General features: G+C 36.0%; 1 protein-coding gene across 1 annotated transcript in view; it reads right to left on the bottom strand.

Moving 5' to 3' along the window:
- Positions 1-22500, bottom strand: part of LOC144980671 (uncharacterized) — a 51548-nt gene that overhangs the window by 2355 nt on the left and 26693 nt on the right. The window contains exons 16-31 of the mRNA XM_078928350.1: positions 22392-22500; positions 21307-21568; positions 19872-20034; positions 18842-19041; positions 16275-16358; positions 13846-14004; positions 12701-12892; positions 11432-11566; positions 9101-9214; positions 8465-8710; positions 7586-7699; positions 6414-6521; positions 4581-4649; positions 3124-3328; positions 1044-1165; positions 1-627 (exon numbers count right to left, since the gene is read on the bottom strand). The exon at positions 1-627 is cut by the window's left edge and continues 2355 nt beyond it; the exon at positions 22392-22500 is cut by the window's right edge and continues 64 nt beyond it. Coding sequence (XP_078784476.1) covers positions 439-627; positions 1044-1165; positions 3124-3328; positions 4581-4649; positions 6414-6521; positions 7586-7699; positions 8465-8710; positions 9101-9214; positions 11432-11566; positions 12701-12892; positions 13846-14004; positions 16275-16358; positions 18842-19041; positions 19872-20034; positions 21307-21568; positions 22392-22500 — 2471 coding nt within the window. The 3' untranslated portion in view covers positions 1-438. The remainder of the gene's footprint in view (positions 628-1043; positions 1166-3123; positions 3329-4580; positions 4650-6413; positions 6522-7585; positions 7700-8464; positions 8711-9100; positions 9215-11431; positions 11567-12700; positions 12893-13845; positions 14005-16274; positions 16359-18841; positions 19042-19871; positions 20035-21306; positions 21569-22391) is intronic.

Here is a 22500-nt window from a genome sequence, read left to right as displayed (position 1 = left end):
TTTTTTGCAGGTCTGATAACCCAATTTATTATGGGCTAATTGTTGTGAAATCTTTTTTTGGTTCTTAATAAAGACGCAAAATATTGTCCATTACAACAATGTTAAACTAGACAGGCCCATAATTGCATTCGGATCTCAGACCTGCATATATGTTCACGTCGTCCGAGGTGATATAAAAATGTGGAATAATAACAATATTATTGGAAGACAAAACTGGAATGGAAGGCAGCAACATCTTTCACCTCGATAACATTTGACACAAACGAGAAAGAGTCTTTTCACCTCGATAACATTTGACACAAACGAGAAAGAGTCTTTTCACCTCGATAACATTTGGCACAAACGAGAAAGAGTCTTTTCACCTTGATAACATTTGACCCAAACGAGAAAGAGTCTTTTCACCTCGATAACATTTGACACAAACGAGAAAGAGTCTTTTCACCTCGATAACATTTGACACAAACGAGAAAGAGTCTTTTTGTATTCCCTGCATTTTTCTACCAGCCTTCTGCAGGTCCTCTCAGCTTGTCTTCGATGCAAGTCACTGTCGGCATAAGTGCTTTTTAGATTAGAGTAATCCACATACAGATCTTTCAAGAGAAGGTTTTTCTTGTTGTTGACATTGCACTGTAATAAGAAAAATAGAAAACAAGGATGTTATAGTCATTTATATTTTCAGCTAAAAAAAAAGAGTTAAAAAAAAAAAGAAAGAAAAATCCCTTTATTCATACACATACACTTACATACATACACACACATACACTCACACACATACACACACATACACTCACACGCATACACACATACACTCACACACACAAACACACTCTCACACATACACTCACACAAACCCATACTCTGACACACACACACACTCACACACTCACACACACTTACACTCACGCACGCACACTCACACACACACACACTCACACACACACACTCTCTCTCTCAGATATTAACCAAGAACAAAACAACAACAACAGCCTAAACAACAGACAAAAACAAAACAAAACAAAAAAAAAAAAAATAAAACTACTTACCAGTTTCTTATATTTTTCTTTCTGCTTGACGAGAAGTTCTTGAGTGATTTCATGTTTTTCCCGGATCTCTTTAATTTTCAACTCCATCACTTGGTTCAATTCTGTAACTTCTTCTTCTCTCTCTGAAACAAAATGGATTTCAAAGAGTTGAGGGTGATTTCCTTCCAGACTCAACCAATAAATGTGACCCCTCGTCTCAAAATGGTATTAAGTCGGGATGATTAAGTTACTGAAAATTGAATTTGTGGCCCGAAATATCAGACTTGCGTTGAGTTTGGATGTTTTATAGAGGAGAATGGGTATCATATTTTAGAATGTTAATTCCCAGTAATTAATAATTTTGACCAGTTTAGTTTTAATTTGACTTTTTAGCATCAGTTTCATCCCGACATAATACCGTTTTAAGACGTTGGGTCACAAATAAGATGCGATGTAATTTTTATAAACATGCTCAGAGTAACTATAGTATGGTCTGTATTCAAATTGCAAACATCATTAATATTAATATATTATGTGAAACATAGAAATACAATCCTTTTGTTATGACGAATAAAAGAAATGAAAGCAAATAGATACGATGTAATTTTTATAAACATGCTCAGAGTAACTATAGTATGGTCTGTATTCAACATGCAAACATCATTAAGATTAATATATTCTGTGAAACATTGAAATACAATCCTTGTGTTATGACGAATAAAACAGGGAAACAAACTTTTTAAAATTATAATTCCTCATTTTTCGATGTTTGTCTTTTTAATTTTTGTTTTGTATAGGTAATAATATAAGGGAATGAGATTAGCGGAAGAGTAGCGTCCATTGATTGAACGTCACCCATAGTCTGTGACGTCACCGGCGGAGAGGTTATTAGAGAGAGAATGTCATGGTGGTTGTGCGTATGCGTCTCTCGTCCTCGCTTCGGTGAAAGCGGCTTGAGACACTTCAAAACCGAATTGACGTTCTCTCTGTAAGGTGACGTCCAATCAAGGGACGCTACTCTTCCGCTAATCTCATTCCCAATAGGGAAGGGGATAAAAAAAAGGATGTAAAATTTAAAGGATAATATAGTTTTTAAAATCTTTTAGTGGATTTTCGGATCGAAGGATGAGCCCGAACTTGGGAGGTTTGTTTGTTTTTATTTTTAAGGGTTTAACGGCGCTTGCAACACATTTAGGTCATAAATAGTATCAGCGCCAGTAAAAAGGAAGACAATAGGATAGTCAAATTCTAGAACTACAATTAAAACACCCAAGAAAAAGACCGATAAAGGGGAACTGGGAACAAATAGGGATCTGATGTAGATTCAAAGAGCATACCATCAGTACACTTAGTTTGAGATCACCTATAGTCTCATCCAGACAAAAGCACAAGGTCCAACAAAGAGGAATACACTCAAATGCTTACAATATACATTCAAAATAACAAATATAATAATACATAACAGAGAGATGATTTACAAGGAAAAAAGTATCATCTCCCAAAACAATAACTATGCAATTGACTGTTTCCCTCCCAGCCAAGGACTCCGGCCAGGTTCATAACAAAACCAAGTAATCTCATTCCAAGACAAAAACAGAAAGCAAATTGTAAAACAGCTATAAGGGGATAGAATGCACAATAGGGAATGAGATTAGCGGAAGAGTAGCGTCCCTTGATTGGACGTCACCGGCGGAAACGTTATTAGAGAGAGAACGTCATGTTGGTTGTGCGCATGCGTCTCTCGTCCTCGCTTCCGGCGAAAGCGACATGAGACACTTCACCGAAAGCGAGGACGAGAGAGACGCATGCGTAAAACCATTTTGACGTTCTCTCTGTAAGGAGATGTCCAGTCAAGGGACGCTACTCTTCAGCTAATCTCATTCCCTATAATTGTCAGCCTGCCCGCTATGGACGGTCAGGAACTCCACCCAGGTCCTTAGGAAGGCTCGATCCGAAGTTACGAAATATTCAATAATATGAAGTGTCATACCACTTGACCACATGGCCGAACTTTCACTTTTGGAATGCTTTTAGCTTGAAAGAAGTACGATGGAATATAAACACAGGATGACATTTAGATCATAAAAATAGGGTATGTTACCTCTGATAACTTTATCAACTAAAGACTCTCGCTCCCTTATAGCATCTTGTAAGGTGATTACAAGCTTCTGCTGGTCGACCAGACTGATTTGTAGCTGGGTGTAATTCTCTTTCTCAACCATGGAACTTGTCTTTTGTCTTAAAGTCTCCAGCTCTCTGATAAACTTTGACTGTGAAAGTGCCATGGATGTAGTTGATTTTATCAACTGAAAAAGAAAATGACTTGAGTTAATATGTAAAGAAAAGGGGCAAATCGTTTGTTTTTGTTTTTAAGGGTTTACGGCGTTTGCAATACATTTATATCATTTCAGCGCCAGAACAAAAAAATAGAAAACGGGATAGTCAAATAATTCTAGAATTACAATTAAAGCACCCAAGAAGAAGTAAGACAAAGAGGAATTGGTTCAAATAAAGAAGCAAAATGGATTCCAAGAGCATATCATCAATGTGCTTAGTTTGAGATCACCTAAAAGTAAAAGACTCACCTAGACTTCAGCACAGGGTCCCATTAAAAGGAACGCACTCAAAAATTTACAAGATATGTTCAAACAAAAATATAACGATCATATCAGTACAAAACAGAGAGATGATTTACAAGGGAAACAAATATAGGGAATGAGATTAGCGGAAGAGTAGCGTCCCTTGATTGGACGTCACCTTACAGAGAGAACGTCAATTTGGTTTTGAAGTGTCTCAAGCCGCTTTCACCGGAAGTGAGGACGAGAGACGCATGCGCACAACCACCATGACGTTCTCTCTCTAATAACTTTTCCGCCGGTAACGTCACAGACTATGGGTGACGTCCAATCAAGGGACGCTACTTTTCCGCTAATCTCATTCCCTATAATCTCCCAAACTAACACTATATCTTTGTCTGATTCCCCGTCAGCCAAGAACCAGGACAAAACCAAGTAATCCCATTCCAAGACAAAGACAAAAAGCAATTCAAAAGCAAATAGAGTGGAGTAGAAGAAACAGCAAGTGACCTCCTGCCCGCTATGAATAGGAAGTCAAAAGACCCCTTCTCTGAGGAGCAAATCATTTTGTTGAATTTCTAGAGAATGTAAAGAGGGTTATAATACGTGCTCTACCATGTAATGTACAGATAGTTCTCCCTGATAAGAAATGGAAATCAATAGGTAAAGAGAATAATAATATAAATTAAATAGATGATTAGAAAATTAATTAATATGCACACAGCAAACAAACAAACAAACAAACAAACAAACAAACAAACAAACACACACACACACACACACACACACACACTTTTAAATCTGTATACTTTTTGTTTTGAATACGAGTTTATAAACATGACAAAAAGAAAAAGACGACAAAACAGATTTAAAAATTGTCAAGAATTCAGAAACTCTGTATTTTTTTTCCGAGTGACGATTCAACTACAGTTTTCTTGATGATGTCCAGTCTAATAAGTCTCCAAGGAAATGTGAAAATCACCTGGTTTGATGTTTGGTCCAGTATTTCTCTCAAGTGGTTTTTTTCTGTCATCAGATTTTGAATATGATCCTGAAATATTTAAAAGAAATTACGTTTAATGAAAATGATTTTTTAAAAATTGACATAACAGTAAAAATATGAATAAATAAGTGTGAATATAATATACAAAATACATTTCCACTTGTTGATCATGCTTAATCAACTTCATGTTTTTTAAGGGTTTTACGGCACTTGTAACACATTTCGGTCATATCAGCGCCAGTAAAAAGGAAGAAAATGGGATAGTAATAAGTTCTAGAATTACAATTAAAGCATCCAAGAAAAGGTGAAACAAAGGGGAATTGGTTCAAATAAGAAACAGGTGTAGATTCCAAGAGAACACTATCAAAGTACTTAGTTTGAGATCAACTAAAAGTCTCATCCAGACACAAGCACAGGTTCCTACTAAGAGGAATACACTCAAATGTTTACAAATCATATATAAAATAAAGAAAACATAATACAGTGCATAACAGAGAGATGATTTACAAGGAAAAAATATAATCTCCCAAAAGACAATAACTATACATTTGACTGTTTCCCTCTCAGCCAGGGTATCCGGCCAGGGCCAGGACAAAAGCAAGTAATCTCATTCTAAGACAAAGACAAAACGCAAGATGGAAAACAGATATAAGGGGATAGAAGACATAGAAAGTACCTCCCTGCCCACTATGGAAGGTCAGGATCCCCACCCAGTGATCAACTTCACAATGTTTCACTTATACACTAAGCAGACCAAATGGAATAAAATTTCTATTTCATACATACAAGTTATTTGTTAAGGCTGCAAACTGAGTGCATTCATTTTCCTCTCCGGTTCTTCTTGCCCTCCATTTGACCTTTCCTCTCAGTCGGTCTTTTGTTTATCCTAGCAAAATGAGTGACCCCTCTCGTTTTCAGTCGCCGAACCGAACAGGAACGGAACGTGAACGTTTTATTAATCTCGGAATTAAAATTTCTTCTGAGTTTCTTTGTTATTGCTTTTAGAACAACTTTGGGTGATCAGCTCTCACAAAATAAATATTTGAATAGCAAAATAACCCTTTTAGGTTTCACGTAGTTTTGTTTGCTGGTATGTTTAATGCGTTTGTTGTGAGTAGTAAGTTCTCTTAGAGATAAAAATGTTATCATTTGTGACGGTATTGTTACTCAAAACGGTATTAAGTCGGGATGGTAATGATGTTAAAAACTGAATTTATAGCCAGAAATATCAGACATGTGTTGAGTTTGTATGTTTTATTGAGGAGAATGAATACCTATTTTAGGGTGCTTTTGCCAACAATTTATAATTTTTTACCAGTTTAACAATTAATTCCGCTTTTAAGAATATGGTTCGTTCCGACATAATACCGTTTTGAGACGATGGGTCACATTTAATGATTAGAAATCGGACCTTGGAGTGTTTTTTTTTTTTTTTTTTTTTACAGTACAAGAAATTGTATTTATCATCAACATAACGTACACAAAGTCACCTCGCTTTATATATTTGTGACTTAGATAGTATGCGCTTGGCTTAGAAGCTCACAACATTGCCATCCGGAAGTATATCGGACCACGAAACAAAACGATGTGTAAACATAAACTCTGGTTGATACATTTTAGTGAGAATTACTCATAAACGCGGATGACAAAAAAAAAAAAAAAACAACAAAAATATCAACGACCCGGTGACGTCAACTTCATTCTATCTATAAATTCAATTTTAAGCACCTTCTTGTAAACCCCGACATAACACCGTTTCGAGACTGTGGGCCACAATTTCTTTGAATCTATAATGTAATGATATCTGATTACCATCTGAGATTTTAACTTTGCCTGATCATCCTCAAATGATTTGGTCTGCAGCTTCTTCACCAATTCCTCAAGTTCGCTCTTCTCTTGTAACAGGTTTTCATATTCCTCCTGCAGATAAATGAAATTTATGTAAATAAAATTGATATGTTGTGCAGAACTTCTGGGTACTGAATTAAATAGTCAGATATTTACAACAATCCATAAAGATATATAGCGCAATATCCACAAAACGTTATCAAACCGCTTTACAAGGGGTCCCCTGCCAACAGCAACTCTCTACATGTAGGACAAGACACGGCGCCTGTTAGGCGATATTACAATTTTTTTTTCAACAGAAACCACGTTGAAAATGTAAGTAAAGAACCGTTTCCAAGGACTCAACAATGGGCTGCTCAAAAACGGGACTCGAACCTTGGACCTTACAATCCGAAGGCGCGTATTTTCACTCGGTGTTGTAAGAATGTACCTTGGTGCTGTTTGAGACACAGACGGGCGTACCGAAGAATAGGATTCAATAGTCTGATGTCACGTCCGCCCAGTAACCAGCAGCTTGGTTCTAAACAAATAAAATCGGTAGTTTTTATTCTTCATGCTGGCTAGAACTTTTTCACATGACATGTGATTAGACTGTATAAAAGTCAAAACATGATTAGATTTATACTGTTTTTCTCCTCTGGATACACTTTTGCTAGTCGGAGAAATATTTCATAAGGGCGTCCGCCGTTGTTCCGATAGTTTAGAACCAGTTACTAAGTTACTATGCGTCATTACGAGAAAAGTGACATTACGACTGTTGAAGCCTATTTCAATATTCACTAAACGTGCTCAAAGCGCTTTACAAGGGGTAACTGGCCAACAGCATCATTTAACATTTAGGACGGGACATGACGCCTATTAGGCGATCTTTCAATTTTTTTTCGGACAGAGACAACGCTGTTAACGGCCACACTTTTGGATCGGAAGGTGCATAATTGAGTCCTTGGAAAAGATTCTTTACTCATATTCTCTCACCGTACTTAGGTGTAAAATGAGTACCTGGCCGTTAACAGCGTTGTCTCTATCGAAAAAAATGGTAGATATCATGTCTCGTTCTACATGTTACATGTTGTTGTTGGTCATGCTCAGGACCCCTGTAAAACACTTTGAGCACATTAAGCTCAAGTTTAGTTTACCTTCAGCAAGCCGAGTTCCTGCTGGGCTGACTCTGCCTCTTTGAGTTGATATTGTAGTAACGTGACTTGTTCTTGTAACACAGAATGGTTTTGGGCTCGCTCCATTACAGATGCCTTCATTGAAAAGAAAAATCAGATTTATTATTAAACTACTAGTATTAAACTAAGATATAGAAAGGATTGTGTGGTGGGTTTGGAATAAATTGATTCGTCAACCAAATTACACATTTCTCAAAAAATAACAACTATAGTTACTGCCATACTCTGAAAAAGACATATATTTAAACTTTTGGCCAGAAAATACCTCTCAAATTGTCAAAAACTCTCAAACCCGGGAGTTATTTGAAGTCATACATCTTATTTCACATTTGATGGTCGATTTTTCAGGCTAAAATTTTAAATACGTGTTTTTTTTTTACAGAGTACAGTAGCACAATGCTTTATTCTCTTTTTGAAGAAATCAGTTTTAAAAAAATAATTATCATAATAATGATAAAAAAATAATATTAATGGTGGTGATGAAAATAATAATAATAATAATAATAATAATAATAATAATAATAATAATAATAATAATAATAATAATAATAATAATAATAATAATATATAATAATAATAATAATAATAATAATAATAATAATAATAATAATAATAATAATAATAATAATAATAGTAATAATAATAATAATAATATGAGATTTATTGTCCAGAAATAGCAATTCATGAAAGAATAGCATTGCCTTTTTTCTTTTTAAAAACATTATATCAACGATTTTTTTCAGGCAGGAAACAAGTTAAACAACTGATTTTGAAAATATATCTATCTATGTCAAAAATAGTTATCTAGCGCCTAGAATTGATTCTTATAACAATAATTACTTCTCCTTCATCTTGTTCTTCATTCATGACTTGATGGGCCATTTCCAGTTCCTGGTGGAAAGCCCCAATATGGGCTTCTACAGCTCTCTTGTCAGACTGGGCTTGGATTCTCCGTTGTTCTAGCTTCCGGATCTCATCCATCAAATGTTCTTTCTCTGCCTGATGGTCCTCTAGGATGTGATTCAAGGTCTCTTCGTGCTTCGCTTCAATTGCGTGTTTCTCACCCAGTAATTGGTCAAAACGACCCTGTAAATAAAATAATGGTTCCGTTAGAATAGGATTCAATAGTCTGATGTCACGTCCGCTCATCAACGAGCAACTTGGTTCTAAACACTGGTTAGAACTTTTTCACATGGCATGTATCAGAATGTATAAAAGTCAAAACATGATCAGATTTATAATGATTTTCTCCTCTGGATACACTTTTATGCTCGTCGGAGAAGTATTTCATAAGGGCGTCCGTCATTGTTCCAATAGTTTACAACCAGTTACTAAGTTACAATGCGTCATTACGAAGGAAGTGACGTCACGACTGTTGAAGCCTATTACGAGATATCAGCCCCCTTTTTATTTATTGGAAAGTAAAATCATTGAGGAACAGATTGACTTTCATGAGAGGTAAAATTTCAATCTCACCTTCAATTGATCCCTGTCTTGTGCTTGCATCAAACATTTGTTATTTTTCTCCTTTTCTTGCCTCAGGCGATTTTCGAGAACGTTCTTGTCATGCTTCAGTGATTCAATTAAACCCTATTTGAAAATAGATTTAAAGAAATCGAGGGGTAAAGTAGACTGACCATGACTGATTTCATTTCATCATTGGGGGAAAATTGCCAAAAAACTTAACTTTTTTGTGTGATTAAAATAACTTAGATCTACATTTAAAAAATAGAACCCGTAAACACAAAAAAAAAAATCCACAAAAAACAAAACAAAACTAAAAATTAAAAAAAAATACACACACAAACCCCCCCAACTAAATAGAGAAACAAAAACAAAAAACAAACAAACAATAAACAAACAAAACAAAACAATCGCCCCCTCCCCCCCTTTATGAAAACTGGCCCTAATGACCATGAAAAAATGAAATTAGTCAATGAAGGGGCGGGATGAAAAACATTAGAAAAAAGCCCAAAACTTTCTCAAAACTTTGACATCATCGGTATCAAGCAGTACCACACAATAGGCCTGTGATTTTCTCGGCAATGACTTAGATTGTAACGCATACAATATTCAATCATTTGAAATATCATTATTTCATCAAATTGAATACTGAATCTAAGTGCGTCAAGGTAGTACGTTTTTATTAAGTTGAAGAAAGAACAGAAACGTTTTAACTCAGTCCTCACAAACACATAGACATAAACATACATAAACAAACACAAATATACAATTAAAGGCTGAAATTCTATGCCTGTGATTACTAGATTGTAAGGCATAAAATATACAATCATTTGAAATATTATTATTTCATCAAATTGAATATTGAATCTAATGTCAATGTTGCTGCTCGAAGCTCGAAGAAATACATAACAATGTGAAATTGATTGTAAGCTTCAATTTAATATACGAAAACAGATGAAATGGGCGTTTCGGGTTTCCCCTTTATCAACAAAACAGGATGAATTAAAGAAAGGAAAGGACTACCACATTATCTCATTCATCTGCAGTGTTTCATTCATCCTGTTTTGTTGATAAAGGGGAAACCCGAAACGTCCATTTCATCTGTTTTTTTGTAATTAAATTGAAGCTTACATTCCATTTTACATTGTTATTTATTACTGAATCTAAGTGCGTCAAGGAAGTCAGTTTGTTAAGTTGAAGAAAGAATAGAAACATATTCATTGAGTCCTCACAAACGCACAGACAAGTGGAAAACGGATAGGGGCTACCCGAAGCTAGCCTTTGATCGTGAAAATACTAACGAAAGAATGAAAATGGAGAGGCTTCGTATGATAGGAACAACAATATAGACAATGGACGTTTCGGGTACAAACCCTTCGTCAGCACAACAATAATACACAAATTAACGTGGAAAACAAATACAATAAATTTTATTTGATTTGATTTCCAGAAATTCTTGTATTGTTGTGCTGAAGAAGGGTTTGTACCCGAAACATCCATTGTCTGTATTGTTCCTATACAAACACACAGACAGAAACATACATAAACAAACAAAAATATACAATTAATCAGTGGCGTGGCATGCTTATAGTTAAGGTGGTGCCAGAATCAGAAGAAAATGACTTAAAACATGCTCTCTTTGTAAATACAAAAGAAAGAAAAAAAAGTTAAAGAAAAGACTTAAAAATAAGTAAGAGGGGGTATATACCATTTCTCAGTTTGTTTGTTTTAAAAAATGCTGTAATCTATTTTTAACAGATGGAAGCGGTGCCAGGCACCAAATCAACCAATATATCTTGTAAAACCGGTACTTCTGTATAACTGCGGCACTTGGGCGTTGACAAAATCCGAAGAAGAACATCTGGATGCCTTCCATCGCACACAGCTAAGAAGGGTACTGGACATCAAATACCCCAAAAAGATCTCAAATGAATCACTCTATAAGATCACAAAAGAAAGACCAATCTCCCTTGACATTTTACAACAACGATGGCAACTGTTCGGTCACATACTACGCAGGGACAAAAACATACCAGCAAACCAAGCCATGTCGGGATACTTCCAAAAACACGGGAACCTTTTCAGAGGAAGACCGATCACAACACTCCCTGTGATCCTAAACAAAAACCTCACAACACTTGGACAAAAGCATTAGTCTCATAACGGCAGGGGACCTTGAAAATCTGAGAACCCTAGCAGAGGACCGGCAATATTGGAGACACCTCACACAGGAAATACTGGAAACAGCCAAGGCGACCCGATCTTTCGGTCGAGACGCGAAAGGCATCTAAGTAGTAAGTAGTATAGCCACGCCCCTGCAATGAATTAAAGGCTGAAACTCACCCTGTATTCCTGTATTTGTTTATTCTGCGACACTTCCAGGCTGGATTCCGCTTCTTTCCTTCCCTCCAGCTTTCCAATCTCTTTACCTTGCTCAATCCCTTCAGCTCTTCCAACCTCAATACCTTCTTCTTTCCCCTGGGTATAGATAGGAGAAACAAAAATGAATTGATGCACTATAGATAGTATGCGCTTGGCTAAGAGCTCACAAAATTACCACCCGGAAGTATAACGGTTCAACACAAATACTATGTGTAACTTTGAACTTTTATTGTCTGGATGATACAGTTAAGTGAGAATTATTCATAAACGTGGATGGCAAAAAGCAATAACAAAGACTCGAGTGACGTCAACTTCATCTATGACAATCACACATTGATAACTAATTAAGAAATAAAGAAACAGGCGCCTGTGTAAGATAAACATCTGAATAAGTGTGTATGAAAGGTGCCAGACAAAGCAAGAAAGAAAAATAGAAACTTTATATATATATATAAACAAAGCAAACATAGAAATTTGTAAAAAAAAAATCAACTTCTCAAGGGACTGAAGAAGGTTGGGTGACTAATCATTGACTAAAACTGGAGAGCCGGAATTCTGCTTATAAGATATGATAAGATAGGATAGGATTGGATATTATAGGATAGGGTAGGATAGGATGAGATGAGATGAGAAAAGATCAGATAAGATAGAAAAGATAAGATAAGACAAGACAAGAAAGACGAGACAAGACAAGACAAGATAAGATAAGATAAGATAAACTTTAATTATCCACTTCTGGAAATTTACATTGGGTATTGCCATAGACTAATGGATTTCTGAAAATAATTAAGCAAATAAAAAATAATAATAATAAAAAAGGAAATACAATGACACGGGAGTAAACAAACAAAAAACTTAACAAACAAAAAATAATTGTAGGATGATTTACAAGTCTACAAACTACAAATTGATTACGATAAATAAATTTAAAAAAACATACAAAAAAAAAAAACAACAAAACCCCCCCCAAAAAAAACAAAACAAAAACAAAAACCTCCCAATAAAACAAACGAACCCCCCCGCCCCCCGAAAACACAAAAAAAACCCCCCAAAAAAACCCCCAAAAAACAAAAACCTCCCAACCCTCCCCGCCCCCCCCCTCCCAAAAAAAAAAATCGAACCCCCCCTCCCCAATACAAAAAAAAAAAACAAAAAACAAACAAACAAACAAACAAAAAGACAACAACAAAAGAATCCAAACAAAATTAACCAAATAACCATAAAAATTACCTGAACAAATCCTTCCTCTCGCCCTAAACTCTGACCTTCCTCCAATCCACTATTTCTGATTTCTTGGAACTTGCTTTCCAAATCAGCCTTTTCAAGCCCTTTCTGCTGGTAAACCAAGTATAATTTTTCCTTCATTCCTTCAACCATATTCTCAACCTCTCTTTTTTCTGATTTCAGCTTTTTCAGCGATTTCTGAAATAAATAGATATAACATTAAAGAGGAGAAACATATTAGTTTGTTTGAAAAAAATCAAAGTAGAAGGGAAAGAACAGCTTGACATCCTTGCGGCTATTGTGGTCTAGTGGTATGACACTCTCTTTCGGATCGAAAGGTTCTGGGTTCGAGCCTCGCGCTCGGCGCATAGTAGAGTTATTGGAAAAAGACTCTATATTAACATTCTCACATCGTACTCAGGTGTAAAATGAATACCTGACCGTTAACAGCGTTGTTTCTGTCCGAAAAAATTGTAACATCGCCTAACATGCGTCATGTCCCGTCCTAAATGTTAAATGTAGTTGTTGGCCAGGGACCCCGTGTAAAAAAAACGGTAGAATAAGACAATAAAAATATCGTAAAGTTGTACCAATTCACAAGAATAGGCTTCAACAGTCGTGACGTCACTTCCCCCGTAATGACGCATAGTAAACTATAGGAACAATGGCGGACGCCCTTATGAAATTCTTTTCCGACGAACATAAACGTGTATCCAGAGGAGAAAAACATTATAAATCTGTTTTGACTTTTATACATTCTGATCACATGACATTTGAAAGTTCTATCCAGCATGAAGAATAAAAAAAGACCGATTTTCTTTGTTTAGAACCAAATAGCGCAACATCCACTAAATGTGCTCAAAGCGGTTTGCATGGGGTATCTGGCCAACAGCAACACTTAACATTCAGGACGGGACTTGGCGCCTGTTAGGCGATGTTACAATTTTTTTCGGACAGAGACAACGCTGTAAACGGCCAGGTACTCATTTTACACATGCGTACAGTGAGAGAATGTAAGTAAAGAGTCTTTTCCAAGGACTCAACTATGCGCCCAACGCGAGGTTCAAACCCTGGACCTTCCGATCCAAAAGTGAGTGTCAAACCACAAGACCGCATAGCCGCACATACTAAAACTGTGATAAGAAAATCACCTTCAACACATCCGATTCCGTAATCTTTTGTCTTTCTGCCTCTAACAGCCCTTGGGTTTCGGTAAGCTCCTCTTCCAACAGGTTTTTCTGAGTTTCTAGCTCCTTTTTTTCCAACTCGAATGCCTCTTTCATTTTAGCTAATTCAATGACCAGCTCCTCCTGTAAAGAACAAACACATTATTACAAATAAATAAACAATATGATTAGGTGGCTTGGTTTCATGGAAACACTTGCTCTCTATTGTCTTTATTATATGGTCTTCTTCTTCTCCTTCTCCTCCTTCTCCTTCCTCCTTCCTCCTTCCTCCTCCCTCCTCCCTCCTCCTCCTCCTCCTCCTCCTCCTCCTCCTCCTTCTTCTTCTTCTTCTTCTTCTTCTTCTTCTTCTTCTTCTTCTTCTTCTTCTTCTTCTCATATGTCTTTATATCTGGCATCCTGTCTCGATTCGTCTGTAGTGTTTCATTCATTCGTCCTGTTTAGTTGATAGAGTGAAAAAAAACCGAAACGTCCATTTTATCTGTCTTCTAAAACTTTTAAATTAAAAGATAAAACATTTCATTTAGCTACACACAAGAACAATATCTCAATAATATTAAAAAAAAAACAACAACTTAACCAATGTCTATTGTTCAGTTAGTAGAGTGTAATCCCGTTCGAATGAAACGAAAAAAAACAAAAAAAAAAAAACCAAACAAAACAAAACAATCACACATAAAAAACAAACATTAGTCTGGTGCGCAAAATCAAAAGTCAAATTCATTACATACTCTAGCCAAGGCTATGACAAACCAAGTTGACTCATTCCAAGATAAGGTCAGAAAGCAACACAGAAAAAGAAATATTAACTACAGGGCATAGCTACAGTGACCACTCGACTCACTCACCATCCGAGGTCAAACGACCCCACTCTCGCCAACAGCAACACTTAACATGTAGCAGAAGGCATGACGTATGTTAGGCGACATTGCAATGTTTTCGGACAGAGACAACGCTGTTTATGGCCATGTACTCATTTTACACCTGAGTGCTGTGAGAAGATATGAGTAAAGAACCTTTGTCCGAGGACTCAACCATGCGCCGCCCAGACCGGGACTTGAACTTGAATCGTGGACCTTCCGATCCTAAGGCGAGTGTTATACCGCGAGACCACATAGCTGCACAATAAGATGGTTAAAGTGATACTAGACCTCTAGAAGCTGTGGAGTGTGAAAAATAATAAACAAAAAATGAATATAACAGCTTCAAAAAAAAGAACAAAAATACAAAACACGGAACGTTTCGGGCTCAAACCCCTTCTTCAGCCAACAACAGGAAACAATAAAAATATAAATACATTACTAAATTCCAGATAGACGACAGGGATATATATATATATATATATATATATATATATATATATATATATATATATATATATATATATATATATATATAATCATATCATAATTAGAAAAAAATGTTCATTTGTTATGAACCTTGTTTTCATGCATCTTATTTTCTGTAGACAGATTTGTCAATCTACAAAAACTTTTTGTGGAGAGATTTAACAAAGAACATGTAGTAATTACAATATATCCCTGTCGTCTATCTGGAATATAGTAATGTACTCATGTCTTTATTGGTTGTTGTTGTTTTTGGCTGAAGAAGGGTTTTGAGCCCGAAACGTTCCGTGTTTGGTATTTTTGTTCTTTTATTTTTTGAAGTTGTTATATTCATTTTTGTTTATTTTATAATAAGATGGCTACCAATTTTTTTAAAAAACACGTCAAATGTGGTTAGTGGCATCAATAGGGAATGAGATTAGCGAAAGAGTAGCGTCCCTTGATTGGACGTCACCGGTGGAGAAGTTATTTGTAAACAAACCAACTACAAGCCAAGCGCTCCAAATACAACATTTATTATTCATATTTCTGTACAAAGATGCATAACGTTGATTATGATATGCATTTTTGTACAGAAATATGAATAATAAATTTTGTATTTGGAGCGCTTGGCTTGTAATTGGTTTGTTTACAAATAACTTCTCCTCCGGTGACGTCCAATCAAGGGACGCTACTCTTCCGCTAATCTCATTCCCTATAGGACATAAAGTGTTCGATTTATCACAGTGAATCACTTCAAACTTCTAACCCTCTCCTTACCAACTAGATCTATAGGAAAATCGTCACATTCGTTACGATACAACCAACATTTTTCTTATTCAAATTTCTTTTGTACATCATACAATTTAAAGAAAATGAAGAATGTGTTGTTGCTAAAGAAATTATGTCTCGTAAGATCTTTACTGCTATTGTGTTTCAATGATAAGAAAAAAATAACAAAAAAAAATTAAAAAAAAATATTTATATTTGTGTTAGTTGGGTGTGAAGTTTTGGGGAAAATTTTGAAAATGGTTGGTAAGGAGAGAATTAATCTTTTTGCTGTATTTGAACCTTGTTTTTCTCATTAAGTTCATCCCCAGTTTTGTTTTCATTTGTTTCTGTCCTCTGATCTGCTCCCTTTCTTGCTTTAATAATCTATAGAGAACAATTTCAGATTAAAGTTTTAAAAAATCCATAAAAACTTGAGCTTTTATATAGAGCGATATGCACTTAATGTGCTAAAAGCACTTTGCAAGGGGTCCCAGACCAACAGCAACATGTAACATGTAGAACGAGACATGACGACGCCTGTTAAGCGATATTACATTTTTTTTTCCGACAGAGACAAAGATGTAAAAGGCCAGGTAATCATTGTACACCTGAGTACGGTGAGAGAATGTGAGTAAAGAGTCTTTTCCAAGGACTCAACTATGCGCCGACCGAGGCTCGAACTGAGGACCTCTCGATCCAAAAGCGAGTGTCATACCACAAGACATAGCTGCACATAACAGTACACAAGAGATAGGTAATTTACAAGGAAAAAATATCGCCTCCTAAAACAATCATTATACCCTCTCAGTCAAGGATACTGACAAGGGCCAGGACAAAACCAAGCCATCGCGTTTCAAGACAAAGACAGTAGGTAAGCATCTCATAAAAACAGATACATATAGGGGGTAGAAGGTCAAACAAGTGACCCCGTGCCCATCATGGGAGGTCATAAGATTTCGCCCAAAAAAGCTCATATTAGTGAAAGTAACGAGAAAAAAGTTCCAATAGATCAATCTATGGTTAACCTATTAAATTGGTTAATCTGGTAACAAACGCCTGGCCTCAGTTTTGAGAGTTTTTGCCAAAATGATTGTTTGTTTGTTTTTAAGGGTTTTACGGCGCTTGCAACACATTTAGGTTATATCAGCGCCAGTAAAAAGTAGAAAATTGAAAAGTGGAAAGATTCTAGCTTTACAATAAAAAGGACTTGAGGAAAATAATAAGACAAAGGGGAGTGGTTCAAATAGGAAACATGTGTAGATTCCAAGAGCACACCATCAATGTGCCTAGTTTGAGATCACATAATGTCTCACCCATACACCAGCACAAGATACCACTAAGAGGAATACACTCAAATGTGTACATTATACAATCAAAACAATACATAACAGAGAGATGATTTACAAGGAAAAAATATCATCTCCCAAAACAATAACTATGCATTTGACCGTTTCCCTCCCAGCCAGGCGCTATGACCAGGACAAAACCAAGTAATCTCATTCCAAGACAAAGACAGAAAGCAAGTTGGAAAACAGATATAGTGGGGGTAGAAGACACAGAAAGTACCTCCCTGCCCAGTATGGGAGCTCAGGAACCCCACCCAGTCCAATAGATTGATCTATGGTTAACCTATTAAATGGGTTACTCTGGATACAAACGCCTGGCCTCAGTTTTGAGAGTTTTTTGTCAAGATGACGATCATATAAATCAATCGACACTTGAAGGACCAAATGTTACAGTGAATAAAATAATCAGTCGGATGATGAAAGGTTTGAACTGAGATATTGCCAAGTTTTGTTAGAAGGTAAAAATTTATCAAATATTAATTCTTGTCATAAATTATTAAATCAACCCTTTTTGTACATTTTCGAGAACTATCAAAACTTAATTTCACTACTAAATACTTTCTACACCTAGTCAAGTTGAAAAAGTATGAAATTCGAGAAAAGTTGCTGGATACCTTTCCCGTACATCTGAACATTATAACTTCATGAAAAAACACCCGATTTACTTCAAATAAAGATTAAAATGCTCTTGGGAGCATATTCTTTCAGAAAATGCAAAACACTGCAAACCCAAAATTTTCACCTTCCAACTGATTATGTCATGCATGACTGACACAAATATTAATTAGTGAAAGTAACGAGCAAAAAGTTCCAATAGATTGGTCTATGGTTTACCAGTTAAATGAATTGCTCTGGAAACACACGCCTGGTTACAGGTTTGAGAGTTTTGCCAAGTTGAGGATCATATAAATCAATCGACACTTGAAGGACACAAATTTTAAATAAGCGAGCTTCCATACTAGGTAGTTTTATGTGTTATTGTTTGTTTGTGTTTGAGTGTTTTACGGCACTTGCAACACATTAAGGTCATATCAGCGTCAGTAAAAAGGAAGAAAATGGGATAGTATAAAAGTTCTAGAATTACAATTTAAGAATCCCAAGAAAAGGTAAGACAAAGGGAAATTTTTCAAATAGGAAACAGATGTAGATTCCAAGAGCACACTATCAAAGTACTTAGTTTGAGATCACCTAAAAGTCTCATCCAGACACAAGCACAGGTCCCAACTAAGAGAGATACACTCAAATGTTTACAAATCATATATAACATGTAAACAAAACAATACAGAGATGATTTACAAGGAAAAAAAGGTCATCTCCCAAAACTCTAACTAAACATTTGACTGTTTCCCTTCCAGCTAGGGTATCCGGCCAGGACCAGGACAAAACCAAGTAATCTCATTCCAAGACAAAGACAGAAAGTATGTTGGAAAACATATATAAGGGGATAGAAGACACAGTATGTACCCCCTGCCCACTATGGGAGGTCAGGAGCCCCACCCAGAATTTTATGTGTTAGCCTACCTCCATTTCTTTCCTTAAATTGTTGACGACTTCCGAGCCAATCCCAACATCCTGACTAGACTCCTTTTCCACCATTTCAGACAGAGCCTCTTTCCTTTCTTCGAGTTGGTCACGAAGGGAGACAATTTCATTGTTCAAGGCAATGATCTGCGACTCATACTTTTCCATGAGGCTGATCCTTTGGTTCTCTGTGTCTTTGTCTGGAAATAACATACATCCGACATGACATTAATTTCTTTAGTTTAACCCTCACCTTACAACCCATGGGAAAATCGCCACATTCGTTACGACGCAGCCAACAATTTTCTTTTTCTGATTTCATTTTGTTATAGTTTATAGTTATAAAAACTCGACAGAGCTCATTTTTCTGAGCAAAATATAGAATATTATACTCGTTACTAACTGTTTGAAAAATCTACTTTTGTGTTGGGTGAATAAGGAGTTTCGGGTAAATTTATGAAAATAGCTGGTAAGGATAGAGTTTAATTAAATATTTCAAAGTGAGTGAAAGAATTACATTTATATTTCCAAGAAAAGATCGATCATTTCATGACTACATGTTGCTGAAATTTTGCAGAATAAGTAAAGAGAATATTTTGGTGGCTTTTGAGATTTTTATATAGAGCAATATCCACTAAACGTGCTCAAAGCGCTTTACAAGGGGTCCCTGGTCAACAGCAACACTTAACATGTAGGACGGGACATGACGCCTGTTATATATAATATAAATAAAAAATAATGCAGTGCATAACAGAGAGATGATTTACAAGGAAAAAATATCATCTCCCAAAACTAACTATACATTTGACTGCTTCCCACTCAGCCAGGGTATCCGGCCTGGACCAGGACAAAACCAAGTAATTTTATCCTAAGACAAAGACAGAAAGCAAGTTGGAAAACAGATACAGGGGGGGGGGGAGTAGAAGGCAAAGTATGTACCTCCCCGCCCACTATGGGAGGCCAGGAACCCAAGTGGCGAATCATTAATTAATGACAAAATGCTCAAAAATGTTCAATTAAAACTTCTTACATATTTCAGCTTTTTCCTTTTCCAAAATGGCAGCAACTTCGCTTCTATCTTGCTGAAGCTGATTCAAGATGGCTGCCTGTGATCTCCCAACCTCTTCCTCAGTATGTTTACGTACCAAAGACAGAAAATCATCTCGTAAATTTCCTGACAGTCCTTCGGCACCCTGGAATTACATTTTACATCTGGCTTTGTAAATCAAGATTCAGAGCATTGAAGATAACATAAATCGTTGAGGCAACATAGCACATCACTTTTTGAAAAAATAATTAAAATCAAATTATTACTATTAACAGGGGAGAGTTTTTTTTTCTAATGAGCTTTTATATAGCGCAATATCCACTAAACGTGCTCAAAGCGATTTACAAGGGGTCCCTGGTCAACAGCAACACTTGACATGTAGGACGGGACATGACGCCTTGTTAGGCGATTTTACAATTTTTCGGACAAAGACAACGCTGTTAACGGCCAGGTACTCATTTTACACCCGAGTACGGTGAGAGAATGTAAGTAAAGAGCCTTTTCCAAGGACTCAGCTATGCGCCGAGCGAGACTCGAACCCAGGACCTTCCGATCCGAAAGCGAATGTCATACTACTAGAACACATAGCCGCACAAAACAAGATTCAGAGCATTGAAGATAACATACATGGTTGAGGCAACATAGCAAATCAATTTTTAAAAAAAGAAATAAAAATGAAAAATCAAATTACTATAAACACAGGTAGTTCATAGGGTATATAAACATTTTGGACATTCCATATCAGTTATCAGCATGAATGTTTTTTTTTTTTTTTTGGAAATAGATTTATGTTAAACAGAAAACACATGACAAAAGAGACAGAAAATCATAAGATTAACATAAAACAGACACACTAGATACATGATATAACACAATCTCTCTCTCTCTCTCTCTCTCTCTCTCTCTCCCTCTCTCTCTCTCTATATGTATATATATATATATATATATATATATATATAGAGAGAGAGAGAGAGAGAGAGAGAAAGAGACTGTGTTATATCATGCATCTAGAGTGTCTGCTCTCTCTCTCTCTCTCTCTCTCTATATATATATATATATATATATATATATATAGAGAGAGAGAGAGAGAGAAGAGAGGGAGAGAGAGAGGGAGAGAGAGAGAGAGGGAGAGAGAGAGGGAGAGAGGGAGGGAGAGAGGGAGAGAGAGAGAGAGAGAGAGAGAGAGAGAGAGAGAGATTGTGTTATATCATGTAGTGTGTCTGTTTTATGTTAATCTTATGATTTTCTGTCTCTGTTGCCCTGTGTTTTCTGTTTAACATAAATCTATTTCCAAAAAAACCCAAAAAACAACTCTCTCTCTCTCTCTCTCTCTCTCTCTCTCTCTATATATATATATATATATATATATATATAGAGAGAGAGAGAGAGAGAGAGAGAGAGAGAGAGAGTATCTAACCTTTGTAAAGATTTGGTCCACATACGATCTATAGTTTGACTGATGTTGTTCCAGTTCTCGAGAGAAGCGCTCCGCCAGGTTCCTTCTTTCTTCATCAAATTGTTGAATTAAAGCTTCTTCCTGGTTTTTCAGATGAGATGTAAGGTCAAGGTCGTGATCCTTGTTGGCGTGCTGGAAGTTTTCTTGGAACTCTGAAAGTTGTGCTTGAAGATTGTGGATCTGTTTTGTGTTTGAATATTCAGTCTCTTCCATTTTTGAAAGTCTGTTTTTCATGACAAACAAATAAACAGTAATCATAATGATAAAACAAAAAAATATTCATGTGTTATGATCCTTGTTTTCATGCATCTTATATTCTGTAGACAAATGTGTCAATCGACAAAAACTGTTTGTCAAGAGATTTGGAGAAAAAATGTAGTAATTACAATATTTTGTATGAAGACTTATTCAGTCTCCGAGTATATAAAGAAACATTTGGACAAGTTTAGAAGACACTTGCCAGACTATAAGTGAGACTATATGTGTCCCATCGTCTCAAAACGGTATTATGTCGGAACGAACCAGATGCTTAAAATCTGAGTTACATGTTAAACTGGTCAAAAATTTAAATTGTTGTCATTAGCACCCTAAACTATGGTATCCATTCTCCTCAATAAAACATACAAACTCAACACAAGTCTGATATTTCTGACTATATATTCAATTTTCAACATCTTAACCAACCCGACTTAATACCGTTTTGAGGCGAAGGGTCACATATGAGTGTCATACCACAAGACCACATAGCCTCTATGCCATTAAAAAAAAGTAAGTCGTATAAAATCAATATATCTCAAGCTTCTAAACTTTTGTCTTGTTTTTAGCATCTCAATCAAGCTCATATTATACTAAGTAGAATTTCTGAACATTACCTTTGTAGTAAAGCTTCTAAACTTGCGTCTTGTTTGTAGCATCTCAATCAATCTCATATTATACTAAGTAGAATTTCTGAACATTACCTTTGTAGTAAAGCTTCTAAACTTTTGTCTTGTTTTTAGCATCTCAATTAAGCTCATATTATACTAAGTAGAATTTCTGAACATTACCTTTGTACTAAAACCTTTCGGTCTTCTTCATTTTGTACTTTCAGATTGTGTTTCTCATTCTCGTAGTCTTGCATCAAACTGTTTATCTCCTTTTCTAGAGCTGCCTTTT

The sequence above is a fragment of the Berghia stephanieae genome, chromosome 10 (genome assembly GCF_034508935.2).
Source record: "Berghia stephanieae isolate SIO BIC M18660-M18661 chromosome 10, UCSD_Bste_1.3, whole genome shotgun sequence".
NCBI lineage: Eukaryota > Metazoa > Mollusca > Gastropoda > Nudibranchia > Aeolidiidae > Berghia > Berghia stephanieae.
Note: the sequence above shows the minus strand (reverse complement) of the source record. Positions and strands in the feature narration are given on the sequence as shown.